The sequence below is a fragment of the Ochotona curzoniae genome, unplaced genomic scaffold (assembly GCF_017591425.1).
Source record: "Ochotona curzoniae isolate NIBS_2020 unplaced genomic scaffold, NIBS_Ocur_1.0 scaffold_4683, whole genome shotgun sequence".
NCBI classification, from domain to species: Eukaryota; Metazoa; Chordata; class Mammalia; order Lagomorpha; family Ochotonidae; genus Ochotona; species Ochotona curzoniae.
In genome coordinates, this window is record NW_024467121.1 from 22,078,273 (window position 1) to 22,098,413 (window position 20,141).

General features: G+C 48.2%; 1 protein-coding gene across 1 annotated transcript in view; it reads right to left on the bottom strand.

Moving 5' to 3' along the window:
• KIF26B (kinesin family member 26B) overlaps window positions 1-20,141 on the bottom strand; it is a 413,315-nt gene that overhangs the window by 40,744 nt on the left and 352,430 nt on the right. Inside the window, exons 9-10 of the mRNA XM_040968150.1 lie at window positions 19,599-19,782; window positions 6,987-7,146 (exon numbers count right to left, since the gene is read on the bottom strand). Of these exons, the coding sequence (XP_040824084.1) occupies window positions 6,987-7,146; window positions 19,599-19,782 (344 nt within the window). The remainder of the gene's footprint in view (window positions 1-6,986; window positions 7,147-19,598; window positions 19,783-20,141) is intronic.

The following is a 20,141-nucleotide window of genomic DNA, read 5'->3' on the forward strand; positions in this document are numbered from 1 at the left end:
CTAGCTGTGGAGTAGATGAGTGAGGGCGGAGAACTCACTAAGTATATAGATCCGGGCCACCCTGCGCCCACCCCTGGCCCCGTGTGCTGTCCAGGCCCCTCTGCTCCTCTGCTGCAGTCCAGGGAAGGCAGCAAGGACAGCACAGGGGGAGTCACGGGCGGGGAGGGCGGGGGGGTCACACAGTGCCACATCTCCAGTTGACTGGGAATAGCAGCCCTGACAGACACAATGCAACAGCATCCTGGAAGAACTTGTGCTGACCTCCAGTGGAATGGCAGCTGAAACATGATCAAGTATCTGCCGTTTCTAGCAGAGCATGAATCTGCCCATGGCCACTGAGCAGCTGGAGCACGTGGCCTGCTGCAGTCACAGCTCCTGCCACTGGAGGGGCACTAAGCAAAGATGGCAAAGGCTTGCAAGCCAAAGTCTCCCTGTGGGCAGAAGCACGTGCTCGCCAAGGGTCTGTATTCTTTACAAGGGACTAGAAATTCTACCTTGTAGGGAAGGAGGAAGTCAAGTTATTCCCTTTCTGTAGGTGATATGGATTCTGATTTGGATTCTGATATGGATTCTGTCTGCACTGACACTATTGAAACTCATCAGAGTTTGGTTAAGTTGCAGGCTATAAAAACCAATGATCAATAGCATCTGTACACACAAAGAATGCTATGTGGCTGAGAAAGACCTTGGGCGATCAGTTCTGTATCAAGGGTGTGAATGATACCTACGATGAAAATTACAGGACATTAATTTAAAATAGACAAAGATGCGAAAAAAAAAATCCAGAAAAATCTTCCATGTTCATGGAGAATTGACATCAACAAAATGTCCATATTATCCAAAGCATTTTATAGATCCAATGCAATCCCAATCAAATTACTAAGAACATTCTTCTGAGCTCTAGAATAAAACAATGCTAAAATATATGTAAACACAAGAGAACCTGGATAGCTCAAGCAACCCTAAGCAACAAAGCCAGAGGCATAACAATACCAAATTTCAGAATATACAGGGAAATTAACATAGCCTGGAAATGCCACAAAAATAGAAATACAGACAAATGGAACAGAACAGAAACTCAAGAGCTTAATCTACACATTACTACTAACGAGGTTTTGACAAACAAGCTAAACTCATTACCTGGGAAAGGACAGTCTATTCAAAAATTATGTTGGGAAAATTAGATCTTTGCATACAGAAGCACGAAACAAGACAATCTTAGAATTTGTACAAAAATCAACTTACAGTGATCAAGGATCTAAATTTATGGCTTGAGGATATAAAATTACCAAGGGAAAAAACTGAGGAAATTCGGCAAGCTATTGGCGTAGGCAAAGATTTCCTGGGTAAGACCTCAGCAGCACAGGCAATAAAGGCAAAAACAGACAAATGGGATTACATCAAACGAAGAAGCTTCTTCACAAAAAAGGGAGGCGGCAACCAACAGAATGGAAGGAAATATTTGCAAACCTGATAAAGGATTAATATTTAGAATATATAAGGAACTCAAGAAACTCAACTAAGAAATGGAAGAAGGACATGGACAGGAAGAAATACAGACACACACACACTGCTCAGGATTACTAACCACTAGGGCAGTGTGGGCAAAAACCACAATGTTTTACTTTACTCTAGTTTGAAAGGCTTTCACCCAAAAATTAAATAATAAATGCTGATGAGGATGTGTAGGAAAAAGGCACTCTACTGTACTGTTGGTAGGAATGTGAACTTGTAACAACCATTATGGAAGACGGGATGCGATTCCTCAGAGATCTGAGTACATACCACATGACCTAGTCACCCCTCTCCCAGGAATTTTCCCAAAGGAAGTGAAATCAACATATGGAAGTGTTATGTGCACTCCCATGATGTATAGCAGCTGGATTCATAACAGCTAAGATAGGGAATAAATCCAGATGTCCATCCACTGATAACTTGATAAAGAAAATGTGATGGGATATCACTCAGCCATACAAAACAAATGAAATCCTGTCTTTTGCAACAAAATGCATGCAACCTGAAGACCACATGCTTAGTAAAATAAGCCAATCTCAAAGGAACAATCTTATGCTTTCTCTGCTATGTGGCAGTCAATATAGTAAAAAAAAATGTGTAAGAATGAAACTGGTCTTTTCTGAATTCTCATTTTCAGCTCCTTTTCACGCTCCCGTGGAACGGTGGTCTCTCTCCCCTTTTCTTACTTAAAATTACCATTAGTGGCGCCTTAAGCGTGTGATGTGAAGGTAAATTAAAAGCATGTTATTGCCCCAAATCAAAGGGCAAAAAATAAAGAAAGGGAGGAATGGGAATCAAGAAAGGGAGTGAAGTATGAATAACTTCTTAGAATTTTATCTATGAAATACATGAACCCATTGTCTTCATATTAGTAAAGAAATCATGTCGGGGACAGGGGGTTCTATCTGAGAGAGCCAGGCTGTGGTAAGCATTTCTGCAAAGCCTGTGGTCCCTCAGAGCGGTGGAGGCAACGGCACTTTAGCTAAGTTTACCCCCAAAAGATCCTTGCGGGGCGTGTCCGTCCCTCCCCAGGGACACAACAGCCCAGGGTGTGTGCCGGACACACACTGATCCCCAGAAGGAGAATTCATTTTAATGCCCTCACTTTTTAAAAAATATATATATTTATTTATTTTTATTGGAAAGACAGATGTACAGAGAGGAGTAGAGACAGAGAGGAAGATCTTCCGTCCAATGCTTCACTCTCCAAGTGGAGAGTGGCCGGAGCTGAGCCAATCCGAAGCCAGGAGCCAGTAGCCAGTAGCTCCTTCAGGTCTCCCATGTGGGTGCAGGGTCCCAAGGCTTTGAGCCGTACTCCACTGCTTTCCCAGGCCACAAGCAGGGAGCTGGATGGGAAGTGGAGGATTAGCCAGGATTAGAACTAGAGACCATATGGGATCACAGCGTGTGCAAGGCGAGGACCTTAACCACTACGCTATTGTGCCGGGCCCATGCCCTCACTTTCATATCCATCAACGCGATGATTTTTACAGCTCTGGGAACCAGGCAGTGACAAGGACCAGTGAACAACGACCAAGAAGGGGGGCTGGGAGGACACTCGCAAAAATGTTGTTGGATGTGCAGGACTCAGATGGATGTGCCCAGACACGAGGTTCCCCACAGCCAGAGGGCACCTGGGTATTAGTGCAGAACTGATGGACGTGGGGCAGCTGGGAAGCCTTTTCCGTCCAGCTCTTCTGAATGTGACATCCTTTAGACGACTGGCAAGCCTGTGCCTTGTACCGGCTGAGGCTGGGGACAAGCTCTGGGTCTGTATTTGTCATCCTCTATCGCAGGATCATTTGCAAAGTCAGAATCACTCAGGGTGCATGAGGGTGTGTGCCTGCAGGAGCACCTGCGATGCCTAATGAGTCCAAAAGTCTCTTTCCGGCTCGTTCACATGACAAATCACCTGATGCGACAATGAAGAGAAACGAGGACGAGTTGTACACCCCCCGTGCACATTCCCGTGAATTCCCCAGAAGCACACGCAAGCCTTGCAGGTTCCAAGTCCACAGCTGTCTGTGGTGACAAATGCGGAGGTACGAGGGCTTCAGCGTGGGGGAGGGTGGAGGGGCAGAGGAAGGAGGGGTAAAGAATGTGGAGCTGGATTTTTCTCGTCTGTTTCCTGAGGAAACCGCATGGGCGGGAACCTTCTCTGTCTAAAGAATCCATTGCAAAGACGAGATCTGACACCCTGAAAAGTGTTTAGTATGCTAACAAAATGCCACATCATGTGGCTTCGGAGCGCTGATGGGATTGATAAAAGAAATCTGGGCCACCCCGCTGTGCGACGCACCCCTGCTGCTCTTCGCAAAGGCTGCTAATACATCACAGAGCTTGATGAGAAGTGGGGGGAATGGGCTGGCCGCGTGAGCGCAGAACTGCCAAGGTCTCAGAATTAATGATAAGTGATGTGGTTGGATCCTGCCCCCACCCCTCAAGGGCAGGGCAGGGTGAACCGAGTACAACCTTGCTTTATCCCTGTGCCTCCTTGAAAGAGGATACTTTCTGGTTGATTAATCACTTTGCAAATGTGACTTTCAGACACCCAACACGGTATATGTACAGTGCCCCAAAAAAATATTCTAGCAAGGGTCTCTCAGCCACTACACAACGGTGGGCGTGGAGGGCTGAAGGACCCCAGGACAAATGGACCAGTCAATCGATGTACTGGGGAGGATGGAGCTGCTGGCCTGGCAGGGGTGCTGTGCCTCCCAGCACTGAGCCAAGCAGGATCTGGCGAGGTGTGTTAGCCAGGGCAAGGGCAGCTGCTAGGGGTCTGTTTGTGCTAGCGGTCTGTTCGACCGAAGCAGGCCAGGGTGCTGAGGGTAGAGGACAGACCCGTGTCTGTGGCAGGCAGACACACCATTTATATTAAGTCTGTGCTTATTTGAGACATGGGCCACTTTTCTCATCACTCTCTCCAAGCCAGGATGGAAAGAGTACACTGCTGGCATTGGAGCAGGAAATTGTCTTTCAGAATGGCAAGCAAGGCTTTCACTTCCCTCACCCCACTTAAAAAGGCAGGTGAGCGGTGCAGTGTATAAAGCTGCTACCAGTGATGCCGGCAGCCCCCATATTCACCTGTTTGTATCCCAGCTGCTCCATTCCCAATCCAGTTCCCTGCAAATGGCTTGGGAAAAGCCGTGGAATGGCCCAAGTGCTTGGGCTGCAACCATCCATGCGGGAGATCCAGAAGAGACTGCTGGCTTTAGCCTGGTCCAGATCTGGTTTTTGCAACCATCTTGGGAGTGAACCAGTGCACAGAAAATCTCACTCTTGGGGGGGCTGGTGTGATAGCCTAGTGGCTAAAGTGTTTGCCTTGCATGTGTATCACATATGGGTGTTGATTTGTTTCCCAGCTGCTCCACTTCCCATCCTGCTCCCTGCTTTTGGCCTGGGAAAGCAGTCGAAGACAGTCCAAGGTCTTAGGAATCCTGCACCCACATGGGAGATCCAAAAGAGGCTCCTGGCTCCTGGCTTCAGATTGTCTCAGCTCTGGCCATTGTGGCCACTTGGGGAGTTAGTTCTCTTTGTTTTTCCTCTATGTAAATCTGACTTTCCAATAAAAATAAATAAGTCTTTTTTAAAAATGTAAAAAAAAAAATTCACTCTGTCTCTCCCTTTCTGACTTTCAAACAAACGAATTTTGAAAAAAATAACAAGTTAGGTGGCTGGTTGGTCATAGGGTAACCGATGGGAAGATATGAATAACTTATAACTTATCAAGAGACTGCCCCCTACAATAAAAACACCACTTGAGGTTTTCCTGTGTGTTTCTGCAGTAAACTCAACTCTAATCAAAAGCGTATGAGGATGACAGCTGAATTAAAAGTAATTTCATATGCTTCTATTCACCCATTCTTCCTATCATCAATTCAGCAAATTATCTATTCAAACACAAAGATGTTACCCTGTGGAAGTGATATGAATGAAATTAACCAGATACGACAATGACCTCATACCAAGGTGGCATTCTGAACCTGGGGTCATGATCATGGTCGCGTTCTCCTCAGGGACTCCGCCGGAGCAGTAACTCTGCATCGCCCTCCTCGAACCTCCAATCATGCAACTGCTGCCCGGGGTGACCCCTCTTTCCTCACCGGCTGAGCTCAGGCAATGGCAGACATGACACAGACTGAAACTTCGTAAGCCTTCAACTGGAATGGTGTTCTTACAGAGAAGGGTTTCTTTCAAGGACTGGGCAGTTTTTTCTTTTTAAGTTGACCCAGCTACAATTCCAAATTTCAACAATCAGGACAGACAGAGTTACCAGCACCAATGGAAGCCCTAAAGTCAGGCTAAGAGTGGTTGTCCTGGAGGAAGGTCAAAGCGCAGTGGACTGTTTGTTTTATCCACCGCCCCCATGGGACGGGGGGCATCTGGCTTCAGTTTGGGGCAGACTGGAAGGAGAACCTAACGACTTATCCTGAATTCTGCTTAGCATCTGGCCAATTGCTTGGCCTCTCTTTCCCGTCCCACCCACAACAGGAACATGTATCAGAGGATTTATACAGCTATGATCCACCGTCAAGCACTATTTTCATCTCAGTTGAAGAGAGTCTTTGCCAGTTTGTCATTATTGGTTACCAGCCACAGTGTTCTGAATTCTGCATAAAACCTTCCCCCACGCTGCATCCTTCCCGAGCTGGAGACAAGACACAGAGCCACATCTTCATCTAGGTCAAAGTTCACACAGCTGATGAAAGGTACAACTGGGCCTCAGCAGGAGCCTGCTTAGCCAGCCGAGCACCTGGCACCCAAAGGCCACACTGCCCAAAGGCAAAGTTACACTGGAGTGATGATAATGAGGTCTGGGTCAGTCCACAGATCACAGGACAAGCTTTTGGCTAAGCCAGCCACAGGAGCGGCTCTGACCTCAACTTCCTGGAGCAGTAACACAAAGAGGGGAAGGATCCTGGAAGCGCAGGTGGCCTCTGCATGGCCACAAGGATGGTCATTCTCCAGGCTTTGAAACTTGTCTGAGTAGGGTTTCCCAGTAAGACGCAGCCTGGCCACAGTGTTCCACACAATATTCGGGGGGCATAATGATCCTAAACAATTGCTTGCTGTTTACCTGAAACTCAGATGCAACTGTAAACCCTGTGTTTCTACAGGTTAAATCCAGCAGTTCCACGCCTAGGTCAAGTGTATGCCAACCTTCTGCCCTTGCTCACAACCCCATGACACGGTGACAGCCACCCACCCGTGACAACTGTTACAGGAGCCATCAACAGAGACGATGCTCTATGTTCTCTGAGTTGCCGCGGGTCAGAAGTGGAACAGACCTAAGTACCTGCAGAACTCCTGAAGTTGGAATAGCAGACTTTACACAATCAGTGGAGCTCAACTACCAGTGTGGTCCCAATGGTGCCCCTGGGGCCCAGCAAGGCAATGGGTAGCGAGTCCTACACCCAGCTCTGGGGCCACGCTCACCTCCTCCACCTGCGAGCGGAAGACCCACTTACTTGTACGGGATATGCTTGCTGCCGTTGACGAGAGCCAGGATAACGTTGCCCAGAGCCGACAGGGAGAGACACAGCCCCGAGCCTCCTTCCCGGTTCTTGCTCAGGGCCTTGACACAGCTGCCGAGGTCAATGAGATGCAGGCGGCTGCGGCCTCCAGACACTGTCACAAGAGAAAAGCAGAGAGGAGTGGTTAAGTCCCGGCAAACGTCCACCTGTTCCTTGGGCGAGACCTTACGGAAAAGGAAAACGGAAGTAGGAAAATTCAAGTTTGCGGGCTGGCAGGAAAAACACCCATTGGATCATGCAGGGGTTCCAAATGGCATTGATCCTCTCACAAATTGTGTCTGCCTCACATCCCTGACCTTCTGAAACCAACTGGTAGGTTGCATTGGAGGACATTTCAGAAAAGGTCAATGTCTAATTCAAGGAAGGTAAGATTTCTTTGCCCTTCAGATTCTGCAGCTGAGCCAGTGAAAACCAGAATGGGCCAAGAGCACCTGCTTTGGTTGGTCGTCACATTCCAACATAAATCTCAGCCAGGAAACAGGATGATAATCCACGTCAAAACCAGGAAGAAGGGGCCCAGCATGGTAGCCTAGAGGCTAAAGTCCTCGCCTTGCATGTGCCAGGATCCCATATGGATGCCGGTTCGTATCCTGACTGCTCCACTTACCATCCTGCTCCCTGCTTTTGGCCTGGGAAAGCAGTCGAAGACAGTCCAAGGTCTTAGGAATCCTGTACCCACATGGGAGATCCAGAAGAGGCTCCTTGCTCCTGGCTTCAGATTGTCTCAGCTCTGGCCATTGTGGCCACTTGGGGAGTGAAATCAGTGGACAGAGAATCTTTCTCTTTGTTTCTCCTTCTCTGTGTAAATCTGACTGTTCAACAAAAGTAAGTAAGACTTTCAAAAAAAACTACAGGAATAAACAACCAGGTGCAACATCAGGGAAGACCCACACACTTGCTGAGTGTAAGCCAAGCGCAGGTGCTGTACAGACATTCGTCTCACTAAATTCCCATGGCAAAATCATCAGCTAATTGCCATCATCATTTCTGCAATAGAGGAGAAAATAACAGTTCAGAAAAGTCAATTAACTTCACTATGAGTGCTCCCATTCTGGCCTCCATGAAGTTGCCAAGGCTGGATGGATCGTCTTACCTGAAACAGCCAGAAAATGAACAACATGGGCAATGATGCTAACACACCACGCAGCAAAGAGCAGTGTTCCCGTAACACAGGAAAGCAAGGCGAACACTGCCTACATCCCAGCTCATGGCTTGGAGAGGTTCCACGTCATGGCAAAAGGAGACCAAGGTGGCACCACTTGGCAGGGTAGAATTGTGAAGAGGAAAGAACTCGGAGGTGTGCCAAAGGGTAGGGAATGGGACAGCTGCCTAGGTCAGCGGGGCTCACTGTGCATCCGCTCACACTCAGAGCAGTCATATTTCTACCAAGCAGCATGGGAAACCCTCAGCGAACACTGAGCCTCAGGGCCAGTGCTGACCTGCTCACACCTAAAAGACCACAAGGAGACACACTGCTTCCAAAAACTCAACCAAAACAAGTTACAACAACATCCAGGCCTCAACCAGGCTAATCCAAACAACCAATGCCAGTGAAAGCTGACCTGATCAGAGGTGGGAAAACACGGCTCATGGTGACGAGATAGTGACCAGAAGCAATCAGAACTAGCGCAGACGGCGGAATGGCAGAGAACTAGATTGAAACAGTTAATACAACTGTATTTCAAAGTGTTAAAGTTGAGTAGAGACAAGGGGATAGATCAAAAAGACACGGAATAAAACCTTTCGAAGTAAAGGTCTAATTTGTGAAATTCAAATACACTGGACCACACTGAAAGCAGATGAGACATTGCAAAAGGAAGGACTGGGACTCTGAAATCCATAGGGACCAGTGTTGTGGGGCAGCAGGGCAGAGCACCAGCAGAGAGGCTGGCATCACGCACCACAGCGCTGGTTCGAGTCCTGGCTGCACTGCCTCTGATCCAGCTCCCGGCGCATGTGCCTGGGAGGGCAGCAGAAGATGGTGTAAGCACTTGGGCCTCTGCCGTCCACTTGGGAGATTAGGGTAGAGTTCCTGGATTCTGACTTTTGCCTGAAGTTCCTGGCTATTGAAATCATTTGTGGAGTGAACCAGCAGATAGAAGACCTCTGTTTCTTCCTCTCTGTCATTCTTTCAAATAAATAAATCTTTTAAAAACAAACATAAGCGAGGGCTCGGCGCTGTGGCCTAGCAGCTAAAGTCCTCGCCTTTAGAAGGAGGCTTTAGGGGCTGGCATTTCAGCTGCCGTGTGCAATGCTGGCATCCCACATGAGCTCTGGCTCAAGTCCCAGCTGCTACCTTTCTGATTCAGCGCTGACTAACACACCAAGGAAAAGCAGCAGAAGGGCTCCGGCCCTTGCCACGGTCCCTGCTGCCCGCACGGGAGACCAGGATGGAGTTTCCTGCCTCTGACTTGGCCTGAGCAGCCAGTCATTGTGGACACTTGGGGAACGAGCCTGCAGATGGAGGAGCTCTCAGATTCTCCCTGTCACTTTGCCTTTCAAATTAATAAATAAATCTAAAAAAAAAGGAAGGTGACCCTAAAATTTATTTGGAAAAGAGACCTAGAAGAGCTAAGAGCTAAAACAGCATTTAAAAATAAGAGCAACATTGAAAGACTAATACTACCATAGTTGAAGACTTACTATAAATCCACCATAATCAAAGTAATGTGATGTTTTTGTAAAACTTGACGGATGAAGAAATGAAGAACAAAAACCCAGAAAGACTCATACCAATTCAGACAATTAATACTTGAGGAAGGCGATAGGTGGACAAATTTGTTACAAATGATACCTGCACAATTGCATTTTTATTTGTAAAAACAAAGAAACTTTAGCTTGCACATTTCGCAACACACAGTATTAGCTAAAAATGGATCCAAAACCTAAATGTAAAGTCTAAAATTATAAAACTTCAAGAAGAAAACATTATATCTTTTTGACCTTGAGTTAGGTAAACATTTCTTGGAAATAATACCCAAAATAATACCTGGGGGCACTACTGTGGTATAGCCAGTTAAGTCACCCTTTGCAATGCCAATATCTCCTATGTGCCAGTTTGAGTCCTGGTTGTTCCACTTCCAACCCATCTCCCAGCTTATGGACCAGGGACAGCAAGAAAGAAAGGCCCCAGCATTCCCACCCTCACGTGGGAAACCCAGAAGCAACTCCTGCCTTTCTCCTGGCCAAGCCACCTAGGGAATAACCAGGGAAGGGAAGGTTAAATAGTCTTCCTGTCTCACCCACTCTCTCTGTGATTCTGATTTTCAAACAAACAAAGATACAAATTTTTAAAAAAGATACAAGGGCCAGTGCAATGGCTCAACTGGCTAGTCCTCCACCTGAAAGTACCACGCATCCCACAGTGGCTGTTACAGCCATTTGGGGAATGAAAAGGGCAGAGGGAAAATCTTTCTTTGGGTCTCTCTTCTATAAATCTACCTTTCCTGTGATAATAAATACCCGTGGCCAATTCACTTCTGACCCAGCTCCCTACTTAGAGCCTGGGAAAGCAGCAGGGGAACTCTGCACCTGTGCTGGGGACCCAGCTAAAGCTCCTGGCTCCTGAATTGACATCGGATCAGCTCTGGCCATTGTGGCCACTTGGGGAGTGAATCACTGGATGGAAGATCTTTCTTTCTCTCTGTAAATGTGCCTTTCCAATAAAAAAATATTTTAAAAGATTTTTTTAAAAAGACACTAAAACATGGTTCACGAAAGTACAGATAAATTGGACTTCATAAAATGAAACTTTCCGTTCCTCAAGAAACACTGTTTAAGAGTTTGCGAAAACATAAGCCCAGAGTGGGAAAACAGATTTGGAAATCACATCTGATTTAGAACTTATTGACAGGAACTTATTGACAGAACTTATTGTAAGGAACTTTCAAAAACAAGGATTAAAAACAAGAAGGATAAAAGATTCGAACACATACTTCACACTAAGGAAGATGTGTTGTTGCCAGAGAGACATACGAAAAGTAGCATAACTGGGGCCGGTGCAAAGCAGCAAAGGATGGCCCAAGTCCTGGGGCACCTGCACTCACGTGGGAAACTGGGAGGAGGCTCCTGGCTCTTGGCTTTAGACTGGCTCAGCTCAGGCTGTTGCAGTCCTTTGGGGAATGAACCAGCAGGTGGAAAATCTTTTTTTTTTTTCTCTATGTCTACTTCTCTAAATCTGCCTTCAAATAAAAATAAATCAAATCTTAAAGAAAAAGGAGGTTTATCCTTCTTGCTCATTAAAGCAACGTAGGTTAAACACACGGTGAGATTCTCCTACATATCTGTTATGTAACAAGAACAAAAATTTAAGACTGACCATTCCAAGTGCTGGTAAAGCTGTGGAGAAACTGAACTTTCACATGGGGATGCAACACAGTGTAACTGCTTCAGGAAACAGTTTCTTTAAAAATAATACACACATCTATGATACGGGCCAGCCATTCCAGCTCTAGGTATATCTATCCAAAAGAAAAAGAAGCAAACATCCATACTAAGACTTGTACCTGAATGATTTTTTTTAAAAAAAGATTTATTTATTTTTATTGGAAAGGCACATGTACAGACAGGAGGAGTGACAGAGAGGAAGATCTTCCATCCACTGGTTCACTCCCAAGCAGCTGCAATGGCTGGAGCTGAGCCAATACGAAGCCAGGAGCTTCCTCTGGGTCTCCCACGCGGGTGCAGGGTCCCATGTCTTTGGGCCATCCTCGACTACTTTCCCAGGCCACAGGCAGGGAGCTGGATGGGAAGTGGGGCTGCCAGGATTAGAACTGGCGCCCATATGGAATCCTGGCATGTTCAAGGTGAGGATTTTAACTGTTATGCTATTGCACTGGGCCCGTACCTGAATGTTAATACTATGTTTATTTGAAATGGACACAACACCAAAGTCCATCAACAGGCGAACGGAGCAGCAGCTTGTGGCATACTCAGGCAATAGACCAGGACACAGAAACAGAAATAAATGAAGTACAGAGTCATGTGAAATGAGTGAATCTAAAAACAAATATGCTGCATGCAATATTCCCCCCAGAAGGGCACAGATCATGTCATGATTCCATTTACACAAAACTCTAGGAAACGCAAACTGATACACAGAAACTAAAGGAAGCCCAGTGGCTGAGAGCAGAGGGGAGAAGAGGAGCTGGAGATTGGGATGGCAAAGTCCCGCGGGCACTTGTAGGGGTGAGGGAGAGGCTCATTATCTTGACTGTGCTAACGGTTCCACGGGTTTAGATCTAGAATACAACTTACTCAGCCACACAGCCGAGACACATGTGCTTTGCCGTACCTCAGGTATATTTCACTAAGGCTATGCAAAACAAAACAAAACAAAAACAAACAAACAAACAAAACCAACCAAACTTGTCCATGTTGCACATCAGTAGTAGGACTAGGATTCAGGCTAGGGTCTATCTGCCTCCATCCCATACCACATGGCAGCTGCTTCCTGAGAGCAGGACCTAGAAGGCTGCCTTCCGTTACAGCCTCAACCCTCCTCGGTGCAGCACACAGCCCCCGACCATGGGCCTTCCTTCCTTTCACTGGCAAGCAGCAGCAGGCTCAAGGACTCTGGGACCCTGCCATTCCAGGGCGTCCAGCTCTACGTCACACCTGGCCTACCCTTGAAGCTCTTCCCCCTGCCTTTCCCTGCTCAATGAGGAGTGGAGATGGTTAAGGGCAGAAGCGGGAACTTCCCAAGGCTGCTGCAGTAGCCGGGTCCTCTGGGGCGCTGTTGAAAGGTGTTGGTTGGAGAAGGCTGGGTGGGGCCTAGATCTCTGTGGCTGCCCGAGGAGCCCACAGCAGTGCGGGTGTGCACAGCTGGCAGGCATGTCCACGGGAACAGCCCCCATGACAACACTGGTATGTGATGGGAAGCACTGCCCATGCGCTAGGAAGAGAACATTCTGGAGCCTTATCCTACCCTCAAACTTCTATGTCCCAACCGGCCCTCCATCTCCACAGCCAGCCCTGGGGTAGCAGGTGATGGACATTTGCAGACAGCACTGGCACTCCGGCTAACCTGAGACACCCATGGCTGAGAACCTTCTACACTGCTTTGGTTCATGTCTCAGCATCTCCAACCCAACTCCTTAAAGCAGAAGCTACGTTGTATTTCTTTTACCCTATTTTGTACCATGCAAGATAGGGTCATGGCATCGTGCTAAGAGTTATTTTTAAAGCAAAAAATATCATCTGTTTTACAGTCTAATTATACAGGCAGGAGCTCAGATATTCCATATGCACCTCAGATTAAAGGGCAATGACGGGCACCAATGTGAACTTTCCAACTCTAACAGTCCATTTGATGTAATGGAATAAAACGCATAATGTGCATGTAGTCAAATAGAGCACAGAGAACAAAAGATGCAGTTTAGACTGTGCTGAACATCATAAAACACCTATAATTATACCTGCGTGGCTGAAATGAGAGTCATATTCAGACAATGGAAAATCTACTCTCTGCTCTATCCCCACTGGGGTTGCAGCGTTCGCACAACTCGGAACTCCACACACGCTGCCTCCTCTGGAATGACACAAGGCGAGTGAGCATGAGCCATTTGCTAGTATCAAGGATTTGCCTCACCAGGGACCAGTATTGTGGTGCAGTGGGTTAAGCCACCCAGGGGGAAGCCAGCATCCTGTACTGGAGCACCAGTTTGAGTCCCAGCTGCTACATGGCCAAGACAGCTCCCTGCTAATGCATCTCGGAGTGCAGTGGAAGATTGAGCAAGTCCCTGAGGCCCTGCCATCCGCCCAGGAGGTCAGGATGGAGTTCCTGGCTCCTGGATGCCAACATTGCAAGCAGAAATCTAAACTGTGGTGCTACAATGCAAGCACCTCTAAGGGACTCTATTGTGCAGGCAATGTGGGAACCACTGTTTTAGCACCTGGCTAAGTTGGCCAGTTCTCTCAATCACCTGTAAAAGACACTCTGCTTATGCTCACAGCACAGCAAACGCTCCTGGCTAGTAGGGGCTGCTGTCTGATTGGTCTGTACGCCTTTATTCCCCAAAGTGCTGCATCCTCATCAACAGGTCAGCTGTGTTTCCTGCAAAGCCTATGCAGGCCATTGTACTTGCCAAGACATAAACCAATCACATGCAGCTTTGTAAGCAGAGTTAATGTTTCTAGAAGACTCAGTGTTTTGGAACTATGTGACAAACTGAGTTTTATCCTGTTTATTTGAGAGGCAGAGAACCAGGGATAGAGCGAGACTGCAAGCACTTTCACTAGCTGGTTCATTCCTCAAATGTCCAAAACAGCCCACAAGGAGCCATGTCAAACCTAGAGGAGTCTGGAATGCAATCTGGGTCTAATGTGGGGGGTAGGGATCCATTTCCTGGAGCCTCCTTCGCTGCCTCCCACGGTGCACATTAGCAGGACGCTGGAATTGAGAACAGAGTCAGGCTTCAAAAGCAGACACTGTGGCAGGGTACTAAGCAGTACCTGGTATTCTAAGCAATGTCTTAACCTCTAGGCCAAACACCTGCCTAGAAAAGGAGATGGGAGAGAGAAACTGGAGCAGGAACACACACACACACAAACACACACACACAGAATCTAGAAAATACCCATTCCCATTTAGCTACACAAGTTATTTGAAGATCTCAAAAAAATTTTCTTGAGATGGTTTACTCTCCAAATAGCCACAGAGCCTATCTGAAGCCAGAAGCCTCCTCCAGGTCTCCAACATGGATGCAGGGTACAGACTTTGGGTCATCCTCTCTTTCCGAGGCCATAAGCAGAGAGTTGGATGGGAAGTAGGACAGACAGCTGGGACATGAACTAGCACCCATATGGGATGCTGGCACTTGTAGGCAAAGAATTAGCCAATTGAGTCATCATACCAGTCCCAGAAATCGTTTTTTAAAAAGATGTATTTGTATTTATTGGAAATCCAGATATGCCGAGAAAAGGAGATACAGGGAGAAGAGAGCTTCCATCCAATGATTCATTCCCCAAGTGGATGCAGCAGCAGAGCTGAGCCAATCCTGAACCAGGAGCCAGGAGCTTCCTCCAGTCTCCCACATTGGTGCAGGGCCCCAAGGCTTTGGGACATCCTCTACTGCTTTCTCGGGCCACAAGCAGGGAGCTGGATGGGAAGTGGAGCAGCTGGGACACGAATCGGTGCCCATGTGGGATCCCGGCAGTTACAAGGTGAAAATTTAGCCATTAGACTATCATGCTGGGCCCTAAACTGTATTTTTGAAATAGCCTCCCTTCCCTCTGATTGGAGAACCAGGGACTGAGCACTGCATCAGAAATGTGGAAGCAAACGATGCAACATGAGGCACTCTGTGCTCCCAGAATGAACAGTCAAGTGCAGCCTGAGCGAGCATGCCAATGGTGGAAAGGCAAGGCCGCCTAGGCAAGCAAGGAAGGTTCCCCAAAACTGCACTGGTGAGAGTGTCAGCAATTCAAAACTGTTGAACTATCAGAACCATTTGAGCAAGACCCTCGGAGCATCTGGGACCTGGGGTGGGTGGGAGACTGGGTGGGGCTTCTCCCGTAAAATCTTTTACATCAGATATATTAAGGAAACAACAACAACAACAAACCTGCACTGGGAGTCAGGGCAGCGAGATCCCAGGCAGGGGCAGAATCTGGAAGGCGGAGCAGACAGCCCAAGGGGAAGGGAGTTGTCACAGCTTTGGTTTTCCCAGTTGTGGCCTTGCCTTCCCTTGGTTTCTCTATTCTGGCCTGCCTTCCTGCAGCAGTCCTCACTATACTGATTGGAGAGTGTAGAAACATGGAATGGAAAGCCAGCTGATGATGGGGTCCCAATGGGGTGAGGTCCCAGGAGAGGTAGCAGGGCACAGGAGAAGGATGGCAGGGAGATGGGAGCAGCAGACCCATGGGATAAGATCAGGGCAGGTCGGGGGGAATCAAGGCACAGGGGTGGATTTTGAAGCCAAGAGGGGAGAAGCAGAGGGAACACAGCAGGTTAATCCCATCTTGTCATGCAAGAGGGAGCTAATTATCTGCTGGGAGAAGTAGGCAGGAGCAGGTGGCTTGAGATTTGCAGCTACTGGGATGAGAAATGAGCACGGGAATTCCAAACTGCTGTGTGGCACAGTACCTTCTGGCCAAAATTTCAATAACATACAAGTCTAAAAATTCGAACCTGTCACTTCATTTTCTTGACCGAGGGGAGCTGTGAGTCCTGGGTATGTGGACCTTGTCACTGCAGAGCCTGCAGGGAGGGACAATGGAGGTTCAGCTCTGCCTCCTCTAGAAGTAAACTTCTTTCTAGATCCTTTGTCCCACACCTGTCACTCAAGTAATGCAAACACATAGCCCTGCACAGGGCATGGCGCTGATGCAAACCATGATGTGCCAGGAAAGAGTGGTTCATTATTGAAGCAGGACAGAGGATAAGCACACAGTCTAATCAGACTAGTACATGGGTGTAGGCGCAGGTGCACACTCAAAGGCAGGTACACCTGCTCAAGTGTACACACACACACACACACACACACACACACACACACACACACACACACACACACACACACAGAGCGAGCCAGCCTAGCCTAAACAGGCCTCTTATCCTCCCATACATACAACAAAGAAAAGAAACAACTCAGGACTTACAGTCTTTCACGCAGCAGTAGCTACTTGTAAGCTTAGATTACTCATCAGAATGATGCTTTTGAAAACCATCTTTATCTGGGCCGGGTGTTCAGCCTAGTGGTTAGAACATCTGGCAGCATGTCCCCATCTTCTCCCGAACAGTTTGGGATCAATACCCAGCTCTGGGTCCTGACTCCAGCCTCCTGCTAACGCAGGCAGCAGGGCATGCTTAAGTACCCAGGTGCCTGCCCACCTGAGAAGAGAACTGGATTGAATGCTTGGCTTCAGCTGGGTTCATCCCGGTCTCAGACACTGCAGGGATTTGCGGTGTGGCGTGGTGAGCTGGAGGACGAACGCCCGTGCACTCACTCTCTTTGTGAACAGGCAGAATCTGCATCCCGTTAACACATCTGAATCATCACTAGTCTGACACTGCTCTGGATGCCTACTGCACTCCTCATTGGGACAGCTGACTGACACTAAGGCTTCAGGTCTCCTACTCAGACGGCTCAGGCCAGCACAGACGGAGCTGAGTCAAGCAAGGACCAACCACCTCCGGGCTAGGCCAAGGAAAAACTCCGCCAGCCTCACTAATGCCCTAAACCTGTTAAGCCTGGGAGGTGCTTTAAGCTTTACTGAGTGCTTCCCGGCAAACAGCGAGCCATCAACCATTCTCTATTTTGACTAGAAATGTTTAGCACACGTGTCTACACGTGTCTGTGTCTTCATGTGAGTATACACAGTGCACACGTGTGTATGCAATTCAGGGGCTGATTCTCCGTGGTGTAGCCAGTTCTGCCACCAGAGGCTTCTCTGAATCCACGCTCTAAGCCTCCGCAGGCCACTCACAGCGGCTCGGCTTCCTGCTTCCCTGCAGAGTGCCTAATTAATAAACTTCCCCTTAATTGAGTTCTGCCTGCCAGGTCCGCGGGGAATTATTACTTATATATAAGCAAACAAAATTTCCATTTTAAACAACACTTCAAATCTTCTCATTATATTTTAAACAAATTGAAATTCACCCAAGTCAAGCCAATAGGGGTTGGGGGCTAGGGGTTTGCAGCCCCACTTCCTGGGGCCAGTGTGTGCTCCAGCCAGCAGGAGGCAGCCCCAGATCCTCCCGGCCTCATCCACACCAGCCTGGATTACTCCTCCCCACATCCCTGCCCTTTTCTGGTCCCCTGTTCCAATACATTCCAAGAGCTTTTGGAAACCATTAATGGTATTTGCCTTTTCCTTTAACCTGAATCTATTATTTAAAAAGCAATCCTCTTCCACAATTTAAACATAAGAAGAAGATGAATTGGATGTTAAAAAATTTAATAAGTGCCCGGGATTCCTTATGTCCTGGTTTGGGGGTGGATCTGTGGGTTTAAGCAATGCCCTAACCTGAACTTCAGGTTCTTACGTTTGAAGTTCTTTCATGAAGTGCTTCCTTGTTCTCCAGATGGTCTCCCTTCTAGCACTTCCCAAGCTAAAAGCGGATTCATAAATTTAAAAAAAGCGAAAACCTGAACACAGAGTTGCTCTCAGTTTGGCTGAGAGCCTAGGGCGGGCTGGCGGGGGGACCCCACCTCTGGGGTCTGCTGCTCACTGCCCTTCGGGACCTGTTCGGCTCATGATTGGCCCTTTGGTGAGTCAGCCCGAGCTGCAAGCCCGAGACCCCACAGTAGGCTCCAATGACTGTCATTACTGTTACAGGGCATGGAAGGACCAGGCAGACATTTCCCACACTCGCACACGCACACTGCGGAGATGTTAGCCAGGAGGCACAGAGAGGGCAGGGTTTAGAGAGCCAGCTCTCACATCGTTAGGAGAAAGCATGTGAAAAGTCTGTTGTGGGTTGCGGGGTCTGGGTCTGGATCGTCTCACCCCAACCCTAATCCCCTGTCTCCTTTTATAATGTTATTCTTAAACGGAAGCACTCTGCATGAGAGCCTTTGCTGAGAATGCATCCCGTTTCACACCGACTCTGCTCTTTCCCGGCCAGACCTTTCTCACCAGCACGGCTTGCACAAGGAGATCTGTGTTTCTGCCGGCGGTGGCCATAGCTGTGCACCCAACGCACAGCAAGGAATTGCCATGGCCTCCAGACCCCTAGGGAGGAGGCCACTGCGGGGCAGCTCCCAGTGGGTGCCTGGAGTCACTCACAGCCAGCAGAACTGTAGCCCCGAGTGAGGGTTTTTCTTCCTTCCATCCCAGGGAAGGAGACAGTTCTTTATGCCCAGGAAGAACAAAAGCAGCTGGTAGCAAGAAAGAAAAACGAACAACTGAATTGTGATGATGTGTTACCCGCCTTGGGCAGGCCGTGTGGGGACCACGCGGTCCCATTGCTGTGATGTTGTGGATACAGGCACAGCTGTGAGGACAAAGGTCAGGGAAGACCACCCCAAGGCTGGGGACAGCTTGGTCAGTACTCAAGAGGGGACAGAACATCACAGCGGGAGGGTCCTGGCAGTACAGCCAGTTTCCAAAGTGCAGCTGGGCCTGGACTTTGACATGGCAACTTCCCCGCTGGCTATGACCAGGCGGAGGCAGCCAGAGTCCGGTGAGCTACTGTAAGTCTGATTTATGGGCTATTTAGACAATGTGACTGCTGCTTTTGGGGCCCATAAAATAGACCCAAAGCTAATGAGTAGTGGCACGTCGCCAGGGTGCTGTGCGCTGGGTCCTTCCTGACGAGTACCTTTATGATTTGTGAACAGAAAGATACTGTTGAATGGTTGCTTTCCTTGGTCAGTTTGTTCTTTCCCATTCCCACGACAATCACACTTGTAAATAATCTTTACCACAACAAACTTTTTGCCTTGGACAGTTCAGAAGTCAGCTGCAGCCCAGACTTTACAATTATCTTGAATTGCAAACTACTGAAATCCCACTGTGGGTGGTGGTTAGGGAAGGCTGCTAAGAAAAAGCCATGGCTGCTGCAGGCGAGCAGAGGCGAGGCGGGGCGGAGCCTGTACTTACTTCCGCCTTTGCAGCTCTTCTCCATCCGGTACTGGTAGATGTGCAGTGTGAAGAGCATGTGCGAATTCCGGTGGTCATCCTCCTCGCAGTCCTGCTGGCTGCTCCGCCGGGAGGCGATGGCGGCGTCCAGGAAGAAGGCGGCCTTCTCGGCAGTGGGGGCCCGCAGCTCGCTCTGGTTTTGCAGCTGGAAGGCAGAAGTCGGCCTGGGTGTTAAAACAGCCATTCCGTGGGCTGCAAGGGAAAGCTACACATTCCTCCACCCCAATGATTGAAAAGCCTTCTGGAACAAGGTTCTCCACTCATGCCTAATCCCCAGCCTAATTAACTCATTTTTAAGAATGAATATGGAGCCTGCTTCTTGGACCAAGCTTGTTTTTACCCATTGCACAGCTTAAGTACAACGGGTAAATAGCAGGTGTGACAAACAAATGGTTGTATGGGTAATAACAATGGGAACAGATGGTCTGACTTCACAGAGGACCACAAACCAACACCCCCACAAAGAAACAGCAGGCTGGGTGACTGCACCTTGAGCTCCAAGAC